Source organism: Tinamus guttatus, unplaced genomic scaffold, assembly GCF_059628265.1.
Source record: "Tinamus guttatus ecotype Peru unplaced genomic scaffold, ASM5962826v1 Tinamus_guttatus_pri_ptg000052l, whole genome shotgun sequence".
NCBI classification, from domain to species: Eukaryota; Metazoa; Chordata; class Aves; order Tinamiformes; family Tinamidae; genus Tinamus; species Tinamus guttatus.
In genome coordinates this window covers 9,336,583-9,359,556 of record NW_028288586.1, presented here as the reverse complement: position 1 = coordinate 9,359,556, position 22,974 = coordinate 9,336,583, and the positions used below count along the sequence as shown (strand labels likewise).

Here is a 22,974-nt window from a genome sequence, read left to right as displayed (position 1 = left end):
TTGTTCCTTCAGCAGAACAAGCCACAGAAATGATGAGGGATTCACAAGGAGAGAAAACACTAAAGTCAGAGGCACAGATAAATATATGAAGTGTTCAGGGCATGCTGAATTATAGATTTTAGGAAAACATGCTCAGGTAGACAGTCAAAGCAATGAGAATACATGGATTGGGGGAAAAAAAAAAAAAAAAAAAAAAAAAAAAACGTTTGCACCTTTAATTCCCCAGGTTAGGCACTACTGGCAAATAAAATACGTAGTCAACAACTCTTTGCAACTCACCCACACTTCCATACTTCCCATCCCATGTAAAGGCCTTTAAAAATACCATGAACTATGTAGTTGTGGCAAAAAAAGAGAAGACATTACTTCAAAATTTATCTGAACATTTAATTGCAAATATCAGACTTTTCTTTAAACATACACATTCTTTCTCAAAATATACAGTGTGATCTCCTATAGCAAAGCCTTGGTAGAAATGATATGTAAAACAATTTGAAGCAGAGATTTAAAGCTATCAAAAGTAATACAGAACTTTTGCAAGTAAAGTGAATAAATACATTTTACTGGACATAATAGTTATAGGGGAGGCTGTAGTAGGTGCTGCAAAAAGTCCTATGAAAATAATACTGACAGCTTTGAAAATTGTCAAAAAACATTGTCTTTGAACAGAGGAAAAGTGCCTTCACATTGTTGCCGAAATCCACAAAATTACAATTTACACTGCACTAGAATTCTCTTTTTTGAAAACAATTCACTGTCACATAAGTGCACATAAGTGTTCTTGTGACTACAAAGTGTTTTCTCTTAATTAGAGCTTAAGAATTCTACAGTAAGTATGTTTGAGGAAAAGTGATGAGTGATGCCTGGAGAACTGGATCAAATACATTCCCAAATACCATAACATGCTTGTGCAAGTATTTCTACATCATTGAGTAAATACAATAGACCTAAGTCAAAGAAAGCCACAGCTTTCCATGGAGTGTTATTTCTCTGCAATTTTTTATTAAATATATTTCCTTGCATATATGCATTGATCATTTCCTGCCTCATATCCAGCTATGCAGAAACAGTTAAAGGAAAATGTGGCTTGAAAAAAGATAAAGGCCTTTGGGTTTTAGTTTAGTTCATACAGTGATCTTCAAATACAAACATAGGACTGTATGTCTGAGACAATGAAATGCAGTCCACTGTCATAAGAGATGATCAAAAAAAAAAAAAAAAATCAAACTAGTTTCAGAGGCTAAGCTCCCACTTAAACATATGCCGTATGACACCTTGAGTACACCCTGCATGCTCCAGAGCCAGTGCAGTATTTCTCTAGCTACTTCCATTGCTGTTAGGATGCGTTTTTCAAAGATGCTCTTGAATTCTTATAACCCCTATCAGGGGCTAGGTTTATTCTCCTAACATTCAGCTCTGTTGCAAAAGTTCTTGCCTTCTGATAGAAGAAGAGAGACATTTCCCGATCTACAAGAAAGTTATGGTAGATGACTGCAAGTCTTGTGTAAATCTTCAGCTGAGCTTTTTTATTGCCCAAGTCCATGGCGGCAGCAAGTGCCAAATGGTAATAACCTGCTGCATCAAAAGGATCCTGAAATAAGAGACAAAAATAGTATCCTCTGTAGTACAACAGGTTTAAGTGGACACCTAAGATCAGTTTGTTACATATCCAAGCAGAAGAATGAAGATTCTGAACCAAAGTTAGTTTTCCCACGCTTATTACATCCAAAATGCATGAAACCAAAATTAAGTAAAAACTTAATGTCATGAAACACTTCAATTGAATGGTTTTCTTCCATCTAGTTCTTTTAATAGTCCTTACCTTTAGGTCATAGAATATGATGTCTCCCAAGATCAAGTACACCTTGACATAATACAATGTTTCTTCCTCAAACTCCAAAGGAGAGGAACAGAGGGACAAGGCTTTCAAGTAGAAGTGTTCAGCAAGCTCACAGTGACCCAGATGGTGATGGATGGCAGCTAGGCGATGGTAGGCTACTCGTTCATTTAGTTGATTTCCTAAACAGAGAATGCAGAAATCAGGATAAGGTCAAAGTCGTCAGCTTTTCTGAAACCAGTCTTGGCCTTTTTGTTCTACATGATTTTGTCTTCTCATTAATAAATTTCCTCAAGAGATGCATAGCCAAAACCTACTGCCTTTTATTTCTTAAGAAAATCATACAAAACCGTTGAGTTTCTCACTGTAGCATTTGATTGTCTTGGGGATTTTCTTAAGAAATCATTGCATTCATAACTCTCATATAGCTATATATAGCCTGCACATGCTTATCAGGAATATAAATAGATTTTCAAAGTATAGTAGATAATGGGATCAAACATTTGTTTCAATACAAACTTCCTATCAAAAAATCATATAACAAAAACTAGACTGATCAAAGTGAACCTGTCTGCACATGTGTCAAGTAGGGAAAGTACTCATCTCAAAGTTGAGAAAACAGTGACTTTGACAACTAGCTCTAATTTTTACTAAGGCTACAAACAAATCTAAAAGCAGGACATTGCTATCAAAAGCCTCTAGGAACAACAATATTCATCAATATTACAGCTCAGTTATAAAAAGCAGACTGCTTAATGCATTCCATTTCTACTTGGTAGAGCAGAGAATTAAACCTGGAGTTCCAAGGTTTTCCATGAGCTGAAAGCAGGCAGCAATAAAGCTGTTTATTCTTTAACAAACATGAAAAAAGGCATTAGTGATAAATTCCTGCTAATAAAGCTGACTGAATTCAAAAGGAAGAAAACTTTTCAAAAATCATATTAGAAGTTATATTGCCTCATATTGGAAATAGCAGTCATATTCAGCTGTAGTTATAACTGGTCTTACCTAAATTCACACTGAGCATAAGGGATAATCTTGCATATTCCAGACTTTCCTCATAAGCCTTCAAGTTCATCAGCAGTTCTGACAGCTTGTTGTATAATCGGAGTTCAGCATTTTTATTACCCGTCTCAAGAGCAAGTGGAATGGCTCTGTCCTAAAATGCATGAGGAAATGCATGTCTGAATTCCAAGATGTGCACTGGCATCATCAATTTTTATGATATAAAGTAATTTCTAGTATGGTTTTCTCTTTGCATCTAATACAGATCTTGCAGCCAGCGGCAGGGTTGAAACAGGTCAAATCTACTAACAGTGACAGAAATTAGTCAGAGTAGATTATAAACTAGTGAGCAGATCATCTTTTGGTTTAGCATTTGTAGAACACCTGGTAAATGGACCCAAGCCACAACTACTAATGCAGAGAAAAACAAAACACAAACCCTGTAGAAAGTCACTGCTTTCTCCTTTTCCCAAGTACCATTGAAAAATATGTCTCCAGCAGCTTCAAACAGTTCCATTCCTAAATTTGGATCTCCTGTGTAAAGAGCAGCATCCTGAGCAACCTGAAAACAGGACAGGGTAAAGGAAAACCTTGGTTACTTCTTGGTAAAGTAGTAATACTAACAATTAGGAAAAAAAAAAAACCCAACACCTTGAGTCCTCTCACACCACAGGAGAGGAGGTGTTAGCTTTGATGAGACTGCAGCTATCTTCATTGGTATGCTCTTTTTCAAGCAGGCCAGTTGCAGATACTTAAGAAGCATAAGGACTAGAGCACTTACAGGATCACAATATTCTGTTTTCTGGCAATAGTTTCCTACTACCTTTCTCAGCACATAGCACTTCATAAACAATGGAGCATTAGATAGCTACAACATTAAACTTGAATGAGAAAAAAAAATAACAAGCTTGATATACTTGGCAGAGAAGATTTAAAAGCCTATGAATTTTAAGAGAAAGTAGGTCTAGCTTCTCTATTGCTCTTCTAAAATAATTTTATGCCATTATTAGCAGAGAGGTCTTCATGAAAGGAAACATGCACCCTCCAAAGCAACTGAATGATAGCAGAAGAGTCAGTTATTGACAGGATAAGTAGTATTGGGAAAGCAGTTCAAGCAAGATATTCCTGCTGTCTCAGGATGCTAAACTCAGTAAGTGAATCCTACTTTGGTTTTGTAATCTCCACTTTTCAAACTACGTATAAGTCCACCAAGTTCAACTTTCTTCTTTGGCTCAAAGGCTTTGATCCTTCTCAGACTTAAGAAACCTAAGGACTCTGCTCCATCACATTTTCAGAAACTGTGCTTTAAATACAAGTGGAGATGTGATGACTTGCACAAATTACTGGCAGAGTGGCCAGCCTTTTAGGGGACAGATTTCTATTTTAAGACTTTCCTCATGGAGAGGCACTGACACTAAATACCAACATCTATATACACAGTGTGGAACACACATGTCCCTGACCTGTTTCTCATGTTGAAAACAACAGATAGAAAATCAGGCCTCAGGCTGATTTGGCTTGTGCAACACCATTTGGATGACTGCCTCAGCTATCAGCTAGAGTCTTTTAGCAGAAGAGGAAATAACCATCTATGGTCGACTCCCTTCCCATAAACGCGTTTGGTCAGTGTTCCTGGCATGTATTCAATTAATACATGAAATATTCATTAAAGTAGACCCACAACAGATGTCAACACATTTTAAATATGAACTCATTCCCTATATTTTTTGCTTCTTTGTACAAGTGGGTTTTTTTTTGAATATAGTAACACTAGAAGCTGGATAATTTTATTTTAAAATAATATTTTGCTACTACTCATACAGCAAGTCTCAGATCTTATTATGTCTTGTTCAGTATACATTCTGTAACACGAGACTTAACTTTTCCCAGCCACATTACCACAGGAGAAGAATATTCTTAAACCTTTTACAATTCCTGAATACCTAAGTAACTGACAAGAAACCATTTAGACTATTGAGAGAGTCAGATCAGGTTATAGTTCAGCTCTAGGGAAGACTCAATTTAATCCAGTGTCAGTAGTCACAAGGGTAGATCCAATTCTCAGTCTCACGGCTGCAAAGGTGGCAGCAGCTCCCAAGAAGGCCCAGGCCCTGTTGTACCCAGCCACAGAACAAAAACTTTACATTCTTGAGAAAGATTTCCTAAAAAACAAAACTCATTCGCCGTTTTCCTAAGGATCTGGCCTACAGGGCAGCATCCTAAGTTGATGCCAAGATGTGCACATGTAACACACATACTTGATACGATGCTGTGCTGTCAAGTTGATAATGATGGGATAAGATGAAAGAACAGAATGCCTGGAATTGACAACAGAGTAGGTACTAAAGCAGGTCAATCCCCTGGGTTATCCCTTCACAGTCAAATAGCATCAATAAAAATGGAGACAACAGGAAAGTGCTTAGACTTCCAGGTATTAGTCATTGAGTAAATGACATTACTGTATGTTCAGGACATGAAATAGCAAAATTTCTGGGATCATTACATTACTTACTCTTTTACTGTGCCACTTGCACCATGACCTTAAGTGTGCAAAACATACCTGAATATAAAGATCCACAAGCTCATTCTGTCTAAGAATGTAATAGATCTTTCCTGCCCGCAGCCAAGCATATGCCTCTTTCTCTTTTTTCTGAAGATCTATAAATATTCCAAGACTTCTTTTGGTATATTCCAGAGCTGACCTGTAAGCCCTGAAACAGGGAAAAACTGCTAATCAAAGTCACTTTTCAGAATTGGGAATGTTTTTTCATAATGAGAGAAAGGCTTCATACATAAGACAATATAAAAGACAATCTATTTATTCTATTCCTTGAATGATTATAACTTCTCAGATATATTCCATTAGAAGCTAACAACTCTCTTTTCTCCCACTCTGTTTTTTGCTCAATATACACTTTCTGTTAGATTATCATGATATGTTATATTTCAGAACAGTTTTAGATGCGTCTTTCCACCACCTTAGACTAGGGACAGATAGAAATATGTTTCTTTAGTTTTTATCATTTATGACACTTTCCTACATGTTTCATAGAAAGGAATTGTATTTGTAAACAAATAATTTCTAAAAAGCACCTGACTTGGCTAGTCAACATTTCCATAAAATCTTGGGAATGTCCATACTTTTCAACAGAAAGCCCTATCTGATTAAGCTTATGTGCTTTATACCAGACATAGAAGCCCCAGACATTTTATTAATTCCTTCTCAAGCTGTCATGTTGCAGAGTCCCATCACACAAACTGCACATTTCCAGTGAGTCCTTAAGCAGTGTACCTTTAGACCAACCTATTCTGACCTCCAAAGATGCTGAACAAATCAAAGTAATATGTTCCTTGGTATTTCATACTATCAGGATTTCTGTTCCATCTCAGCAAAATCTCACTAGAGTGGAAAAAATGGTTTTACCACTTCTTATTCTTACAGAAACTGAAAAGACCTGTCACTCATTTTCATAACAGTAAGTAAAGATCCACTTTCAGCTGTCTTTAACAGCAAACTACTCTGAGAAATATGAGGATAAAACAAAGCATGTAGTTAAAATAGTCCAACTGAGTTCAGTTGAATAAATACCTCTTCCATTCTCCTTCAGAAGTTTTGCTTTTATGGCAGAGACAAACGTATCCACCACCCATAACCCAGCCTATTAGCTGAGACAGGCCAGGCTGGGACCCCAGGCACAGCCCCAGGCTTGCTAGTGGGGAGTAGATCATTTACAATGAGGTGGTAATTTCCAGAAGAGGGAATGCAGCAACACATAGCATGAAATGGTTTTCATTTCTACATAGTTATGCCGGTACTCTTGTTACTGAGGGGTGTTAACTCAGAATGTTGTGATATTAGTTTTTTATATAGGGCCACTGCTCCATAGCAGTTGGCTACATAGCCAACATTATTTGGTAAATTCATGCATACTCAGAATCAGATTATCCAGCTAGTTAAATCCTTCTTCAGATTTCAAAGCAGAAATCTTAGCCCATCCAAAGAATTTTCAATTACTGTATCATTAAATAGAAGCTAGCAAAGCAGAGGAAGTTAAATGACAGATGAAAAGGCAGACACATGAGCTTTTCACTTAAAGCCCTATGCTCTCTCAAATTGAGGCTAATCTTTTTGTTTCTTTCTTGAGGCATATTTGAGAATATCTTAATCCAAAATGACTCCCTAAATTAAGATATAATGAAAAAGTCAAAGTAGACAAAAAAAATAGAAAATAGTCTTTACAAAAAAATGTTCAGGAAAGCTTCAGTTTTCCTAGCACCTGTTTAATTAGTATAAATTGATTTGTGCAGTCTTTTCCTTAAACAGAAGCAAAAAATGGGCACTCTGAAAAGAGCAGGATAGAAATTGTCAGAGACTGACACTGTACCATTTTACATACAGGTTTTTCCCACATTCTGACCAAAAAGCCTCAAAACGAAGCAATCGGAGAATTTGATATCAGATCTAGTAGAATATTTCATTCATTTTCTGATAGAAAAATTGTCACATAATAGCTGCTATCATAAAAAGTCATCAAGACTTCAAGTTGTATAACGTATGCATATCTATATGCATTTAAAAAAAAATTGGCTCATGATGCAGTGCTAATGTTTCTTGAATATCTTGTGTCTCGAGAGACAGTTACTTAAATCAAAAAACTTGGTATTAGTATTAATAGGGTGTACTGGCAGAGTGTGAAAATTTGAGTTATATTCAGCTGTTGCAAAAATTGAAGCCCTGTAGCATGACATGTTTTGATCAAAATAAAAGCAAAGTCATTGAGTATGTCTCACCTTTCTGTTCCTAGCGACAGATAGAGCTGACTAATGGTTTCCAAAATTTGTCCCTCCAAAACTTTGTTGGACATCTTTCTTGCTAGAGATAGTTGATATTCATTGTAGATGACACATTGAGCCTCATTAGGAATAACTGTACTGTAGAATTGACAGAGCAGCTTAATAGCTTGAAGTTGACCTAGGAAAACAGATTTGAAATACAATTTTTTAAGACAGAGATTCATAGTTAAGGATTTTAAAATAATTAATTCCCATTATTTCACAAATTCAGAACAGTTGTGTCTTCATGCATTTAAACTGTGGCTGGTACTGTCTGTACTAGTGATAGTATGATGACTATTAACAGTAATATGGAATGTACTAATTTCTATCCTTTTTACAAATTAAGCGATATTTTCCCTAAAGCAAAAAATATGTATTTATCCTCTACCATGGAACAGATCAAAAACCATAATTGCTTCAGTAGATGGCACATAACTAAATGCACAATATTGTACTTACTTTCCAGATGACTTGTCTCCATTGCAACTAAAAATGCCCACTCATAATAAAATCTTCCTTTTTCTCTCTGAGATCCACTAACATAGTAACATCCCAGCTGAAGGAGGACTTGAATAAAGTCTCCGCCACAGTCCATAACTGGAAGCGTGGAGAACAGCTTCACTGCTCTGATATAATAGTGTTCTGCCAGCTTGCTGGCTGCTGCGTGCAGGCAGAGGGCCCCCAAATTAGCCAGGGCTATAGCTTGGTTATGAGTCCTATTGGTCTCTTCTGAAAGACGCAGGGCTTTGTAGTAGCTCTCGGCAGCTCCTTTGGTATTGTTTCTTCTTTTTAAAGCAATGGCAAGCATATTATAAACGATGCCTCGTTGCTGAGGATTGCTCTGTGAAGAGTCTCCAATGGCATTTAAAATGGCTAATGCCACATCATATTGCCTGTGAAGAATGTATAGCCAAGCAAGCGAAACCAAATGGTTAACAGTTTCCTCTGGCTTAGCAGAAATATCCGAGTCCAGCACTTTCATCATGTAAGCGATGGCTTTTCCATAGCGCTTGTAGTGGCTGTGCAGTTCTGCTAGGCCAAGGTAGATAGAGCTGCGTAGTCCTTGGTGGTCATTAGTAAACGAAGAGGAGAGTGCTTGTGTGAGATAAGGTGCAATTTGGGATGGGAGCGTCTGCTTGAGTTTCCTAAGGCCATAGAGCTTGGGAGCATTTTTGATGACCAAATCAATTCTTTTCAAGGAATCCATTAAGGTACCTAAATTCTGGGAAGAGGCAACCCTTATGCAACTTAACACAATGTGTGGTAAGCATTTCTCATTGTAGGACTCTGCTAGTTTGAAGTAGCAGTTGTTTGCCAAGCTGTTTTGAAAACTCAAGTCATTAAGCAACAGCTGCAATCTTTCCAAGAAGGGCAGCACCTCTTCATACTGTTTGCGTTCAGTGTAGTGTTTTGCCAATAGAAAGCATACCCTTGCCTCTGCACGCTCACTCTGGCTCAATATTGCCCTCTTTAGAGCATGCTTTAGAATATCTGACTCAAGGTCAGCACTGCCAATGTAGTTAGGGATTCCCACAAGGAGGGACACAGCCTTGTCAAAAATGTGAACACACTTTTCTTTGTTCTTTTGTGTCAAATAGATACCCGTTAGGTTTGTATAAAGAGCAATTATCAGATACATATCACTAAATCCTCCAGTTACGGCTCCCAAGGCTTCCTCAAAATAAACTCGAGCTTGGGAAAACTTAAGCTTTTTAACACTCAATCTACCTAAGAGAAAACATAGCCTTGCTAGAGCCCAGGACATGCTTGCTTTTTTTGCTGCTTCCCTTGCTAATCTCAAATAATTAACCAGTTCTCCTTCCTCTGAGTAACCATAAAACATGTTAGTGATAAAGGAATAAGAAAAGTCATAGAGGTTTTTGAAGTTCCTCTGATACTCTTTTCTATTTAAGAACAGCAACAATGAGTCAAACACTTCAGATGCTTGAACATCATCTTGATGTATATGGAAGAAAAGCTTTTCAGGTTGAGGAAAGATTCCCGTGTTTAAAGAGCTAGCAGAATCTTTTCCTTCAGGAGCTGGCTCTCCAGCCTGTGCAGCTTCAAAATCCTTGAATTTCTTGAGGAATTCTTCTATCTTGCCGCTCTTGCTAGCAGATACCGTGGTAGAACACGGACAAAGAATTTCTGGAGTTCAAAAATAAGTGACAGATTACAAGTTTCACATGTATACACTTGCACATATCTTTGATTAAATAATAGGAGCATTCGTCAACAAATATACAGTTTTCTTAACAGTACTTTCTAGAAGACAGACCAAAGGTGGGGAAAAGGAGAAACAGAGGTAGATTAAGGAGGCACAGATTTGGGAAAAACAGAGGAGTGGGGGTGCTTGTCCCATAAAAGCAGGCTGCTGAATAAGTACACTTGTCTGGCCAAGACTCATACCTCAACACTCATCAGCTCCATCTTAATTAATTCTATTTGAAAGCACTTTTTAAGTCCATAATCTCTGTTTCTATACAAAGGAGAAATCTACCAATGAATTACAACTCCAATTAGCTGGTAAACTGGAATAGCTGAAAATATGAAGTCTAAATTAGAGTTAAATGGCAAAAGGACTGAGCATGGATACTGGATGGCCTTAAGGTCCAAAGGAACCATGATAGTGAGTATGCATGTGAATTAACTAAGAGTATGCTTCAAGCATAACAGCCCCAGATAGCACAGTTCAGAGGGAGCATTGACAGGCTCTAATGCATTTGGGAGCAGGAAAGGAAGACAGTGGCCAGGGGAAGTGTGGTGTTTTGTGGTGGAGAAGCCGCCCGTAGAAGTCTGTTATGTCCTGCTGGCAAAGCAGGCCAGATTATGTAGGGTGGAGAAAGACTGCTGAGTCATTTCTGTTGTGGATCCCATGTGGGCTCTATTTGTGTTTATAAAGGGGCTTATATAGGCACAGGTAGTGGGACCAGTGAGGCAGGTTGAGACCATTGTCAATGAGGGTCACACTCAACTGTCAACAGTTTATTGAAATTGCAAATTTAGAGAGCTCGGTTTCCATTGAACCTCATGTCTTAAACCGTTTAACAAAACCATAAGCATCAAAGTTTTTGATAAAGTATTTAGAAAAATGCTAGCACAATGAAATAAGGACAATGACAGCAAGGCAACTAAATGGCAATGGGAAATAACACTTCATCCTCAGAATTTACCTTTGGGAAACTACATTCATGGGACAAAGTTTTGAAGCAAATTAAAAATCTAGTGAAAACATAAGGAAGCAGATGAGAAGAAAATCAGAATGTGAAAAGGCATTAAGTAGTAGAGACAAAAGGTGCCAAAAAATAGAAGTCACATCAATTTTTACATAAGATTGGTATGCATTTTAAACATTACCACATTCATGAGTCTTCTGACATTCTAGTTCTTCCAACTGATCTGTAAAGAAAATAGCCGCATTTATGGTATTCAAGTTCTTCCAATTTTAAATAAATTAGCCCTATTTTAGGTTATAGAGTAAAAAGAAATCCATGCATTATGGAAATTTAGGAAAGAACAAACATATTCTAAACTTGACTCCAAGCTCACACAATAAGAACTCGCTCTTCTGAGAAAACGTGTCTGCTTATTATGTACTTACGAGTCCTCAACAGGATAGGGAGACATCTGCATACAACACTGAGAATTCAAGTCAACTTGCTTTTCCACTGATGTTTTACAACACAACATATACATTGACACTTTACAAATGGACACTGTAAATGTTTCATTTTAGAGGAAGATGTTTGTATCAAAAACACTTAATAGTACAGAAATAAATTAATAGTCTTTAGAAAAATGATTTAGCATAACTTGCGTAAGATGCATCAAGCTTGTGGCCATTCCAGCAACATGCATGACATTTTTAGATGCAGATGACATTTTAAAATATGTACATTTCCATTGAAAGTATTAATGCAAATCCAGATTCAAGCATTTAACATGGCACATTCATAGAGCATAAGAAATTATTATTTTATGTAGAAGATATTTCTTACAGAATTTCAGCTGTCATTCTGCATTTTTAGAATATGTTCACTTTTTTCCATACCCTAGATGCAATGCAATGGCAGGAAGGAAATATCTAAAAATCAGAGGCTCAAAGAACCAGGTCTATGTAAGCTGATAGGAAGCTATTTTACTAGCTGTTATGAAAGATGTCTCATTAACTGTTTATTTCTGAATTTCCTTTGTTTAAATGCTTCCCAGATTTGCTGAAAAATGTCATAAGTGCTTGTAATAGTTGTTATAAATTGATGTTTTGAGTATTGAATTGAGGAAGCGTTCATAAATAACAATACCTTACGTTGTAGTGACACAGATGGAAGGAATTGAAAACCTGTGAGGCATTTAATCAGATCACACAAAACATCAGATGACTTCTGAAAACACTTGCTCTGGATAAATCAGGTTATGCTGATTGCTTGAACAATTTAAGAGGAAAGGGTGATGAAAATACAGCACTTAGATACACACACATCCTCCTCCACAGGACAGCTTGTAACGGGATGTGAAGTTTCCTCAAAGTTCAGTTCAGCAAGAGATTTATCCTATCAAGAGATTTAGACTACCCAAGTCTAAAGTCAGCAAAGAGAAAACTCCAAACACTTAAAAATGGCTGTATCAGAAAGGATGTAGCTAGAAATGCATTATTTACTTATACCAATAGATCCTGCTCTTTTCTATACCTTTTGAAAGTTAAAGCAAGCATAGAGGCGCATATCTGCTCTAGCATCCCACAGCTGTTATCCCACTTTTCCTAAGAACACCACAAAGAACTGTATTTGGCTGAACATCCAGTCTCTGGTGACACAGCTCTAGCATTCCAATGCCTGAAGGACCATGTTTAATAGCCATGCTATTCACTTAATGGACAAAAGAGAATTTAAGTTTGCTATAGGAAAAGGTTCTGTAGCAAAGAATCTAAAGAATTTTTAGATACTACAGGTGTGTAGGACTGTGTGATACAGGATGCAGTCCTGTGCCATGTGCTGTAGGTGACCCTGCATGTGCAGGGGGGTTGGACTAGATGACCTCTAGAGGTCCCTTCCAACCTTAAGCATTCTATGATGTAGGAATGTGTTCAAGCTGCTTGAATGTATCTTTATACATTGCAAACATATTTAAAGATACTATATGAAGATAAACATATAGCATATGTTTGTATGTTAAAGCAACATAAGTAGCTTTAAGTGCCGGAATCTCATTTAAATAGAAAAACAATACAATTGTAACAGGAATATGGAAATGGGATACATATCTTGTGAAGTGAAGCTCATACTCACCTATTCTATACACTGAGCAAACATCTGTGATTGATGTTTGTTTCAATAAATGGATCACTTCTTCCAAATTTTTTTCCTTTGAAAAAAAAGATAGCTCTTCTGCTTCCAGAAATTCCACCTCTTGGGGTCTAACAAAGAAAGAAGCAACTCTGAGAACACCTCTGACTGCTTCAGAAGCTGTCATTAACATTTGTGCTTGGTGCAGAAATTAATACAGTCTTTCCACTGTGCTACATTCTGTTGTGTTCAGAATTAATAACAATCACAATCAAGCATACATACAAAACATGATAGCTGTGCATGCATATTCCATGGCTTCTGCTTTATCAGAATAAGTTTTATCTCTATCATGATATAGCATTTTGAGAATGCATTAACAACACAAATACTTAAGTGTATTAAGTTTACTACAAAAAAAACAGTGACAGTCACATCAAGTGGACCTACAAGCTACATCTAAGAATTCCTTATCTTTCAACATGCAAACAGTCCCAGCAGTAAAGTGTTAGTTTTTTTACATGAGGATAATGGATGTTAAATAGAATTTCCATTTTTTCCTGCATTATGATCAAACATAAGGGGCCCCACTTGAAACAAGTTACAAACTGTATTGAGGGTACTAGCAAGAACAGAACTTGGAGACTTTAAACAGAACTAAAAAACAGTGAAAATGAAGTCTGCCAAACCAGCAAAATTCCTTGGATCCTGTGATTCAATACAGTAGAGACTGATCCAAATATGAGCAACTATTGAAATTCATTTCCCCAATGAAAACACTCAGGTACATATTGAAAACATTTTTCAACACTTAACACTTCATAATACCATTTCTTTGCATTTTTGAGTAAAGCGAATTATGACAATCCTCAAAAGAAGTTTTGATATTCAATATTTTAAAGCTTGAAACACTTCCTATGCCTTTTTAGTGTACACGTTGAACACAAATATATCACTTACCTATTTCCTGATATGTCCAGCTTAACATAACTTGTCTTTACAAAACCTATTTGACCAGTAAACACATGTTTTCCAACAAACCATTCCATACATTCAATGAAGTAGCCAAGGATTTCAATTTTGTCCCCTGCTTGGAAACTAATCTCTTCAGGCCCAGTACTTTCATAATTCACTGCAGCTAGGCAGAATCCTGTTGCTGTGTAACAAAAATTTGCAGATACAGTAATTTAAAAATAAAAAGACTTCTCATAAAATTGCAAGTCAGCAAAGAAGCATGTTTACCCAAAGATGTTCCTGGAAGTCTTGAACTGCACATGTGGAAAGTTTTAAAGCACCAAAAGCTAATCAATTTGCTTTGAGCACTTAAAATGGTAAATAAAGGCTTAAATTTCCTAACTACCCTGTTCTCCACCCTTAGAAAGGGATTTCTAAAGTGTTTGCTAAAGAATTGCTTCAGAAATTGCTGCTTTTCCTTCTCATAAAACTCTCATTTGGACCAGAGTAAGAACATTTGGATAATAAAATTCCTATTGGATAAATACACAGTTACATACCAATCATACAGCATTTATGAAGCAGGGAGAAGAAAAGATGTATTTACTCTCTAACCACTCTCTCATCCACTCTGTGTTTCTCTAGCAGTGCTAGATGAAAGAATGTACATGTGAGAAAGACCCATGAGAATCACATTGCTGCATTTGCTTTATCCCCCCCTACAAAGGCATTCACTAACTACCCTTCACTACCTTCTGTATTTACTTGGTTTGATATTCAGGAGAAAACAAAAATACAGGAATAAGCCTTCAGAGGTTAAGTTAGACATGTCTAGCAATATGTTTTGTAAAAACCCTTTGAAATTAGTCCTGTGTGATATGCCATAGGCAGACTAATGTTCTAATTTTACCTTTGAAACCATTCCGTCATCCTAGTAAATGAAAGATGACATTTTAAAGATTTCAAGTCTGTCCGAAAGAAAGCATAGGATACATTGATATTTTTCTTTATTACTGAAGTTTAAACAGAGCTTCTTACCAACTTGCCTGATGGATTTAGGTTCTGATTTGTAAGTAAGATCAATAGGCTCAGAGTACACTTTAAGAAACCATCTAAAATTAGAAAAAAGAAATAAATGCATAGAATACTTCAGTAAAGGTCACAACAGCAGTGATACTTCAAATTCATTTAAAAAACAAGATTCTCCACCCATCAAATACTTCAAGTTCAACAGTACACACTTTGAATATAGCTATATTTTAAGCAGCACTGATAGTAAAAGCAGCATTACTTTTTTGGACTTTTTTTTTTTTTTTTAAGGCAGCAATTACTAGCCCAGACATCAACTTTAAATAAACTGCACTAGGGAGTTGGATGGTTCTTGCAAATAATTTTGAGTAAAAACCATCACTAGCCTGCTATTGTCTGTATTTCCAGGCATCCTGAAAATCGCAATTCTCAATTATTTTATTCTAGAAGTGCAAATAGCCCTTATTTGAGATTTAGAAAAACATATCTAATTTGCAAGATGGTAAATCATCATCTTTAATGATGTACTGCAGCAATCTGAATTAATTTTGTTCCATATCATGATAGAAACGAAGAAAGCATTTGCTCTCATTGGTAGATGGATGTTCCATAAGAAGCTACACTTTAGAGGCAGCTGTGTCTCACCAGACATGCATATGAAACAGAAGCATATGAAATAAAGTCAGATACCTACTGATGAAAAGGGATCAATGGCTCTGAAGACACATTAAACATGGTCATGTCACCATCTCCACATCCACCTGATACATCTTCAGCAAGAGCCCCATTCTCACAGACAATGGGAATTTCATTGTCTGTAGCCGTTATCTTTCTTATCAGATTGTCAGGACTTAAAACAAAAAATACCCCTAGGAAAAAAGCAGTGTGACAGATGCCATTTTATTGTAATGTTTTAGTGTCACACAGGCTTTACAATCATCTTCAAGAGCATCAATAACTTCCAATTAAAAAAAACACATAGATTTCAAAAGAGCTTTTTGAATGTTTGTCAAATAAATACAAACTAGATAAATGCATGAATAAGTAAAAATGCAGAGATGTTCTAAGGCATAAAGCCGTTTTCTGCTGCAACATTTTATGGCAAGTTACCTTGCTATACATAGCAATACTGCCCAAAGAATAGAAGGACTGGGAGGAACATTTCTACTGCACCGGTCAGCCATCCATCAGGCCCAGCATGGCTTCGACAGAAGCAGTAGATGATGCTCTTTCTATAAAGCAGATGACCCTGGCCCCTCTGCAATCCATTTCCCTCAAACACCACCAGGACCTGGAGCAGGTTAGAGTGTATATCCCTGCCTAGGCCTTTTATTTGTGGGTTAGCTGTACATCAGTTTCTCTAGTTGTCTTTCCATACTGCTGTATTCTCAACTCCATATGTTGGTTCTTCTCTTTCTGGTGCACTTGGAGTCAATAGATTAAGTAGATCTGAGATTCAATAAACAATAACTTTTTTTAAAGAAGCAACTTTACTTAATCCTTTAAGTTAGTCTTAGTGCATGCAGTTTTTCCTACCTTCCTGTACTAGCAGACTTCTGTACATCAGATTTAAAGAATTCTCATTTATACAGACTTCAATGCCTGTTTCTTCCTCTTCTTCAGAATAGAGCCAGAAAGATGGATCTAGGAATAAATTCTCCATGCAGTGACTTATAAAGCCTAGGAGAAAAAAAAAAATCTTTAGTGCTGTAGTTTAACTAAAGAAAAACACTCCGAGAATGGAGTTTGTATTCAGATAATCCAGTAGTTGTTTAACCCACAACATAACTGTCTTTGCTTTCTAGTTTGTCAAAATTGCATCCACTGAATCACAGACTATAGCTAATTTTGGTGGTTTGTGCTCAAGCTACGTTAAGTGTTTAACAATTTTTCTGTCCTTGATACCGTGAAAAGCTACGACCATGCCCTGGCCTGTCTTGGAGGAGATTCTCTGCAGCCCCATTACTAAGTTCAATAACATTTATGTGTGTGCAGAACAATAAAACAGAAGCATGTTAAGCTGTGGTATGGCAAAATAGCTTTACCAAGCGAATAGTAGGTTAGAAACTTCCATATTTCTTCAAAAGTTTTAAATGTCACTATTATCAGGTCTTGGTCACTGTGAATAGACAGCAATCTAGCCGAGAGCTCCTAAAATAAAATAAAAAATATTTTAAAATAAAAAATATTTCTTGCAATTATACCAATATCATATGCAATAAGCCAAATTTCTCATTAACTAACATGCTGAAACAGCATATAATGAAAGGGAGGGTAAAACTCATCCCACATTTTAGCTATACCTTTAAAAACACCTGTAATAGTCAGAACCTGGTAGCTTCATTCTTGTTCCAGAGGAAACACTGAACATCATTTAGGATACATTTCCTAGCTTACTCTTTCTGTATATTAAGATTAAATATATTAAAATGTTATTTTTAAAAGAATGCATTAAGATCCTCTCCTCTTCAGGACTGAGATTAAAGTATATGCTGTAAACAGATGTCAAAAAGCTCAGAAGCTTCTCAATGTGTTCATGTTGCTAGGATGGCATTAGATTTTGTGGTTTAATAAGATGAACAATAATCACTGTAAATTATAATGAAGGATTATCAGGGATTTCAGCAATACTAAGTGCAAGCTACGTAAACTTTCAAATAACTGAAATACAACATTTTAATGGCTTCGAGCCAAACAGCCAGAACTTGCAACTGCTTGTCTGATTGCACTTCAGCTACATTTTTAAAACTGGGGTTCTCCAGTGGTGCTGGTTACTGTCTTGTGAGAAAATGTAAGAAATTGTGACAATCTGACTCAAATAGCTGAATCGGTATTTGGGGAATTAATCAGATATAGTAACTTTATACCTGTAAAGTTTTCCATCATTTCCCAATACCCTGTACCCTTGTCCCTATCTGTCACATCAAACTTGCAATGCCTCTTTAAAAAGATGTTGAGGGATTGAAGAAACTGATCCTAATTCCACAAAGAACTTGTCCCTCAAAATTATGCAGACTAAGTAAGGGAGCTTGATCCACTGTTTTCCTGACCAGATTTTATATCTCTGAGTTCATTCTATTTATTTTTAATTCACACAATAGGTTAAAAAACAAATTCCTCTTGGAAAACAAAAGCCTGATTCAAGCCTCCTCCAACAGGCATCCCTCACTACTGCTTTGATCTCGTGCAAGCCCCTTTCTACACCAGATTAAGTATTAACAAAAGCCTGAAATCTATTAATAAATTCCCAAAACATGCTAAAATCTCAGCCTCGGGGGCTTCATGCACTTCTCGATATCAAAACAATTCTAAGGAATCTTATTTTTGAAATCTTGCTTTCTTGGCAGTTCTTTTCCTGGGCTGTTTCCAGGTCTTAAAAATCCAGTCTGTTTATAGCCTTTTTCCCTGACCACTCCCCCTGCCCTTCCTCATTGCTCTCCTATTCCCTCCCTCCCCTAGAAAGAGACCAACCCTGTGAGCAATTTAAAACTAGTTATCTAGCCCTAGCCAGTAGGATCTTGATATTATTCTTCAAATTTTCTCTTTGGCTTATCAGGGGGCATTCCAGGTAACTTTCATGGAACTGTATGCAATCAGAAACTGAAGCAAATAATAGTTTGAGGGCAAATTAGTGAAGTTTATTTACACTTGATGAAATTGGTGATCCAGTCTCTCAGCAGTCCAGTGTATCTGACAAGTCTATGTGGTACATGGCTTTGGGAGAAGAGCCGTTCAAATTGAAGCTTGCAGCACAGATGAGATGGGACCTGAGCACCTCCCAGATGAGTTCAGAACCTCAGGATGGTAGTCTCAGAATAAACACAACTCATCTCCTGCACAATGACTTACACTGAAGACTGCTATGACCTCCCTGCTGTCATTTTCCAGAAGACGAAGTCGTCCTCTTAGCTGTCTTTGGAGCTTGGGATCAGAACATCCACTTTTTCGTCTTACTGCAGTTAACTTCAAGGAGATATCTGGAGAAGGATATCCACTTACAGTACAAGTTTGGTAAAGTGAGGAAGAATCAGACTTTCCAAACGGTTTTCTCAAAAGCAGAGTCTACATTAAGAACCAGCTCTAGAGACAGATGCACAAAATCGAGCTATTGCTATTTTATTCCCTTTTTTAATATCTAGTAGATTTGATAGCTTGACCTAAAACACTGTTTTGAACAAAGACTTTAGCTTTACCATGGAGGACCTGAATTTTGGGGAACAACTAATACTTTATCCTACTTTATCCATCCCCAAAAAAGCAAGCAGAGTGGTAATTTATCAAGTTCATTCTATAGACACTGCGAATGTGTCCAGAATTCCCAGTATCAAGTGCTTATTTTAAAATTGAGACAAACATTAATAATGATATCTCAAACAAAAAACCTGGAGACCATAGCTTGGCAAGTTAATTCTTAGGGCTAATCTTAAAATGCATGAAAAGAAAAACTTTTTTCAAACTGGGCTGATTCTGCAGTAGGCCAAGAAAAAAAAAATAATAAAATCTGTCTGGAAGCTCAAACGATCTCCCCAGACAGCCTGAAAGAACATAGATACCTATACTCAAACCTGTCATCCATGAGAAGCTTTTACAACAGCTAAGGATACATAGCCAGCACTTCAGATTCAAAGTAGCTTTATTGAAGATGTTTTCTTTTATACATCTATCAATTTAGCTTAAAAGTAATAAATCATATTTGTAAGGTTAAAAAAGTTATACTTGGTTTTCAGATGCCTAGCACATACATACCAATAATCCTACTCATTAAAAATTCCAATTGCAAATGTAGGAATAAAACACTTCTAACAGTAAATGGGATTCATGTACATCCTAAAGTAATCCAACAACTCTGAATTTCACCAGTACTTTGCAAAATAGATAGGCTTATATTCTAAAATGTTGCATCTACATCTTTAAGTGATTTTTAAATATGTCTTCAGAAGTCTCCCGAGTGATTCAAGCCTAAATTAGTCCAGCTCAGTTACAAAATAACATTACCAAATTACAAGATCTCTCAGTTTAAATATGATCCTGTAGTCGAGTAAGCATAAAGAACAAAAGTAAAATTCTTCAAATAGTACTGAGCTCACTGTTAGCTTAGAATAATCAACTCATTTCCTTTGAGGAAGTTAAAAAAGATCATCATACAGAGACTTAAATTTATTTTACATACTTGAGTTGTGCGAGTGACTTTATCCTAGCTTTATTAATAATTCAGCATTTTCTTTTGAGAGCCAGGAGGACCATACAAGAATAAATACAGATAAATACAGTATTTAAAGCAGTAGAACCCATACCTAAAAATAAGCAATGATCTCAACTCGCACTTTTTTTTTTTTTTTTTTAATATTAGTAACTCCCACATAACCTCTATTTTTTTTTCTGGATCTTATAGCAATGATACTTTTCTCATTTTGTTATAAGTTCTCAAAAATCTTATGTAAAAGTTTGATATTTGTAGGTGCTGTAAAGCATGTTGTCAGTTACAGGAGCAAAAGCTGCAAATGCTGTTGACATAGTAGTTTCAGTTTTAAAAAGGAAGCAATAACAAGACATTATGTTCAAAAGACTTAGTAATAAGAGATCTTACCAGCTGGAAAATTCTCTGCTTGACTCGTGAATGTCCTTGAACTGACATCTGTGTATTTTTCATTTTGGGCATATCCTAACAAATAAAAGGGATGGCTAAGCGCAAAGTCCACAAATTGTACAAAATAACCATATTTTCATAGAGCTTGTGGACCTGGAGAATTGCTGAAGAATATATCTAGTTAGATCTTTCTTCCTCCCTGCTTTACGATCCACTGAGAAAGTACCAAAAGTATCTGAAGATCATTTCTATCCTACTGGGGAGGAGGCTAGATATTCATTTCATCATTTTCACATGCAGTTTCAAGATGCAAAATTAGTGGAAACCAGAAATCCCATCTGAGACCAAGAGTTGACTTTAGTACTTTTCTTCTCTCTTCCCACCTATACCAAAATTTGGCCTCTGCTAGATCTTTGGTATATTAAGTTGTCAGTGATGTCAGTGATATCAGTGCCTCCTGCCAATTTATGAGAAACAGTACCTTGATTTATATTTATAACAAATTTAATACCTGGAGGGAATGAGTGCCATTGTAAAGATAAGAGCAAATAAAGTTTAAGATTTTAATGCAAAATGGATAGTCTGTTGCCCAATTTTCATATAAAAGACATTTTCTCCTGCAGCTCTGCTTTTAGAAAAACATAGGTGCAATTAGTATAAAGGCATAATGTTAGCCTTCCTTTGAGTGCATCTTTTGAGGCTATATGAAAAAGTAGAGGCAAGCAAACAGATTGCAATTCGTAAACACAGAGTTTTCCTACTGATTATGAAAATAGGCAGTAACTAGTAAAGCAATTGCCTTTAAGGTGAACTGTGAAACTACAGCAGCACTAGAAGTTTAAATTCCCAAGCATGGCACTTGGGCTTTGGCTCACACCAAAATGAAATCTGTCTGTAAAGTAGCTGAAGTCTAGGCTCACAGAGTTTAACATGCATTAAGTACAACCTCTGGTCCAGATTTTGTTCTAGCTCTTAGTTCTAGTTTTGCTTTCCTGTTTAGTCAGAAATAGAAATAGATAGGGCAGTTGTCAAAACCATGACAGCATGTCATCACTTTGATCATCATTCAACAGTGGAAAAACAGAATTAGCAAATATTTTTGCTAGACAATTTTACCATTACTATTATTTCTATAGTGCCAGAGGTGGACTTTACCTGAAAGGTATTCATTGAGAACGTGCCAATGCACACAGCATGTCCATGCCAGAAATACAGCTGTTCTGTTGCATTTCATGATTATAAAAGTATTTCAGAAAGAAGTTCAAATGAAAAACATGTGACAGTTCTGACTGAACACAGCAAGTAACATTTAAAAATACGGCAATTTAAAATATAAAGAAAAAGTAAATAGCATAGTGACCAGGAGATAATGATAGGTCTCACCCATTCGTTCTTGCAAAGGATCCTTCTTGTCTTCATTACTGACAACACTTATGACAGAATTGGCCTCCTCACATTTCCATTCAGATGTCCAGCTTCCCCGCTCCACATTTTTCCTTTCCAAATTACCATCTTGCTTTCTCTCTGGACTAGCAGGGAATCCCTCCTCCATAATTGCATGAAACCTCTGCACAGATGCACTGCCTTCCACAGCTGCTGCTTTCTCCATAACTTGCAATTCCTTACAGCAACCCAATTCACATTAGAAACCTGAGGAAAAAAATTATAGCATATTAAAAAACTCAGAGTACATGAACATTTTCAAGAGCTCTCCCTCGCCTGTGAGGGGAATTTCTAATTGTCATAAACATGAAAGGATTGTTGAGCAAGCTACCAAGACAGAGAACCCCTTCTATAAAATATCGAGGGACAGAAAACAACAAAGAAGGATATAACACAGGTAAAGCAATCACTGACAATTGAAAACATAACTTCTGTTTTTAATTTTGATGGATCGTTGAAGTGGGATTAAACAAAACTTCAAAGAATAAAAGCAGTGCTTGAAAACACAGTAGCTAGCTATAAAAGAAGATACAGATACCAAAGATACAGATGGTGATAGGAGGAAGGCATCACTGAATGCAGGAACGAAGGCAAAGGAGGAAATGGCTCTGTGATAAATACCAAATCACAGATGTGGACACACTGGAATAGATGAGAAGTGAAGGAAAAGCCTTGCTACCATTTGTCATTGCTGCACTTGAATTATACTCCTGGTCAAGAGATTTTACCTTCACACCTTTGCATTCCTCAGTGTGGAACAGGGAAGAGGGAAAAATCAGTTATAAAATATATCATCAGGAAGAGTTCTGAAATGAACTCAAGTTTCTCATATATGCCTTTAAGAAGTCCATTTACCAATTTCTAAATTTTGTTTAAATCCTCTCAGGAGGGAATTGTTGCCTGACATCCAAAATCACACCAGAAGAAAGCTCCTACAGTCAGGTGGCATCGCTGCCTTCAAAATAAGGCAAAGGTAGATTTGACTAATAGTGACAATCCAG

At 36.6% G+C, this 22,974-nt stretch overlaps 1 protein-coding gene across 1 annotated transcript; it reads right to left on the bottom strand.

Moving 5' to 3' along the window:
• Positions 1–1,320: 1,320 nt before the first annotated feature.
• SH3TC1 (SH3 domain and tetratricopeptide repeats 1) lies at positions 1,321–22,165 on the bottom strand. Its single transcript, XM_088540025.1, has 17 exons — positions 21,914–22,165; positions 20,531–20,605; positions 18,793–18,920; positions 16,989–17,094; positions 16,480–16,623; positions 15,638–15,812; positions 14,953–15,026; positions 13,921–14,116; positions 12,964–13,091; positions 11,036–11,077; positions 8,138–9,826; positions 7,634–7,814; positions 5,403–5,553; positions 3,282–3,404; positions 2,846–2,996; positions 1,823–2,019; positions 1,321–1,591 (listed from the first exon to the last, which is right to left on the bottom strand). The coding sequence occupies exons 1-17, from the start codon at positions 22,137–22,139 to the stop codon at positions 1,337–1,339; spliced, it is 4,041 nt and encodes a 1,346-aa protein (XP_088396151.1). The 5' UTR covers positions 22,140–22,165; the 3' UTR covers positions 1,321–1,336.
• Positions 22,166–22,974: the final 809 nt, after the last annotated feature.

Coding starts and splice junctions, on each gene's coding strand:
- SH3TC1 (XM_088540025.1), bottom strand. CDS start 22,139: ATGGAGAAAGCAGCAGCTGTGGAAGGCAGTGCATCTGTGCAGAGGTTT. Junction 16,624..16,988: donor TCTAACCTACTATTCGCTTG/GTAAAGCTATTT, acceptor TTTTTCTCCTAG/GCTTTATAAGTCACTGCATG. Junction 2,020..2,845: donor TATGCTCAGTGTGAATTTAG/GTAAGACCAGTT, acceptor TTCTCTGTTTAG/GAAATCAACTAAATGAACGA.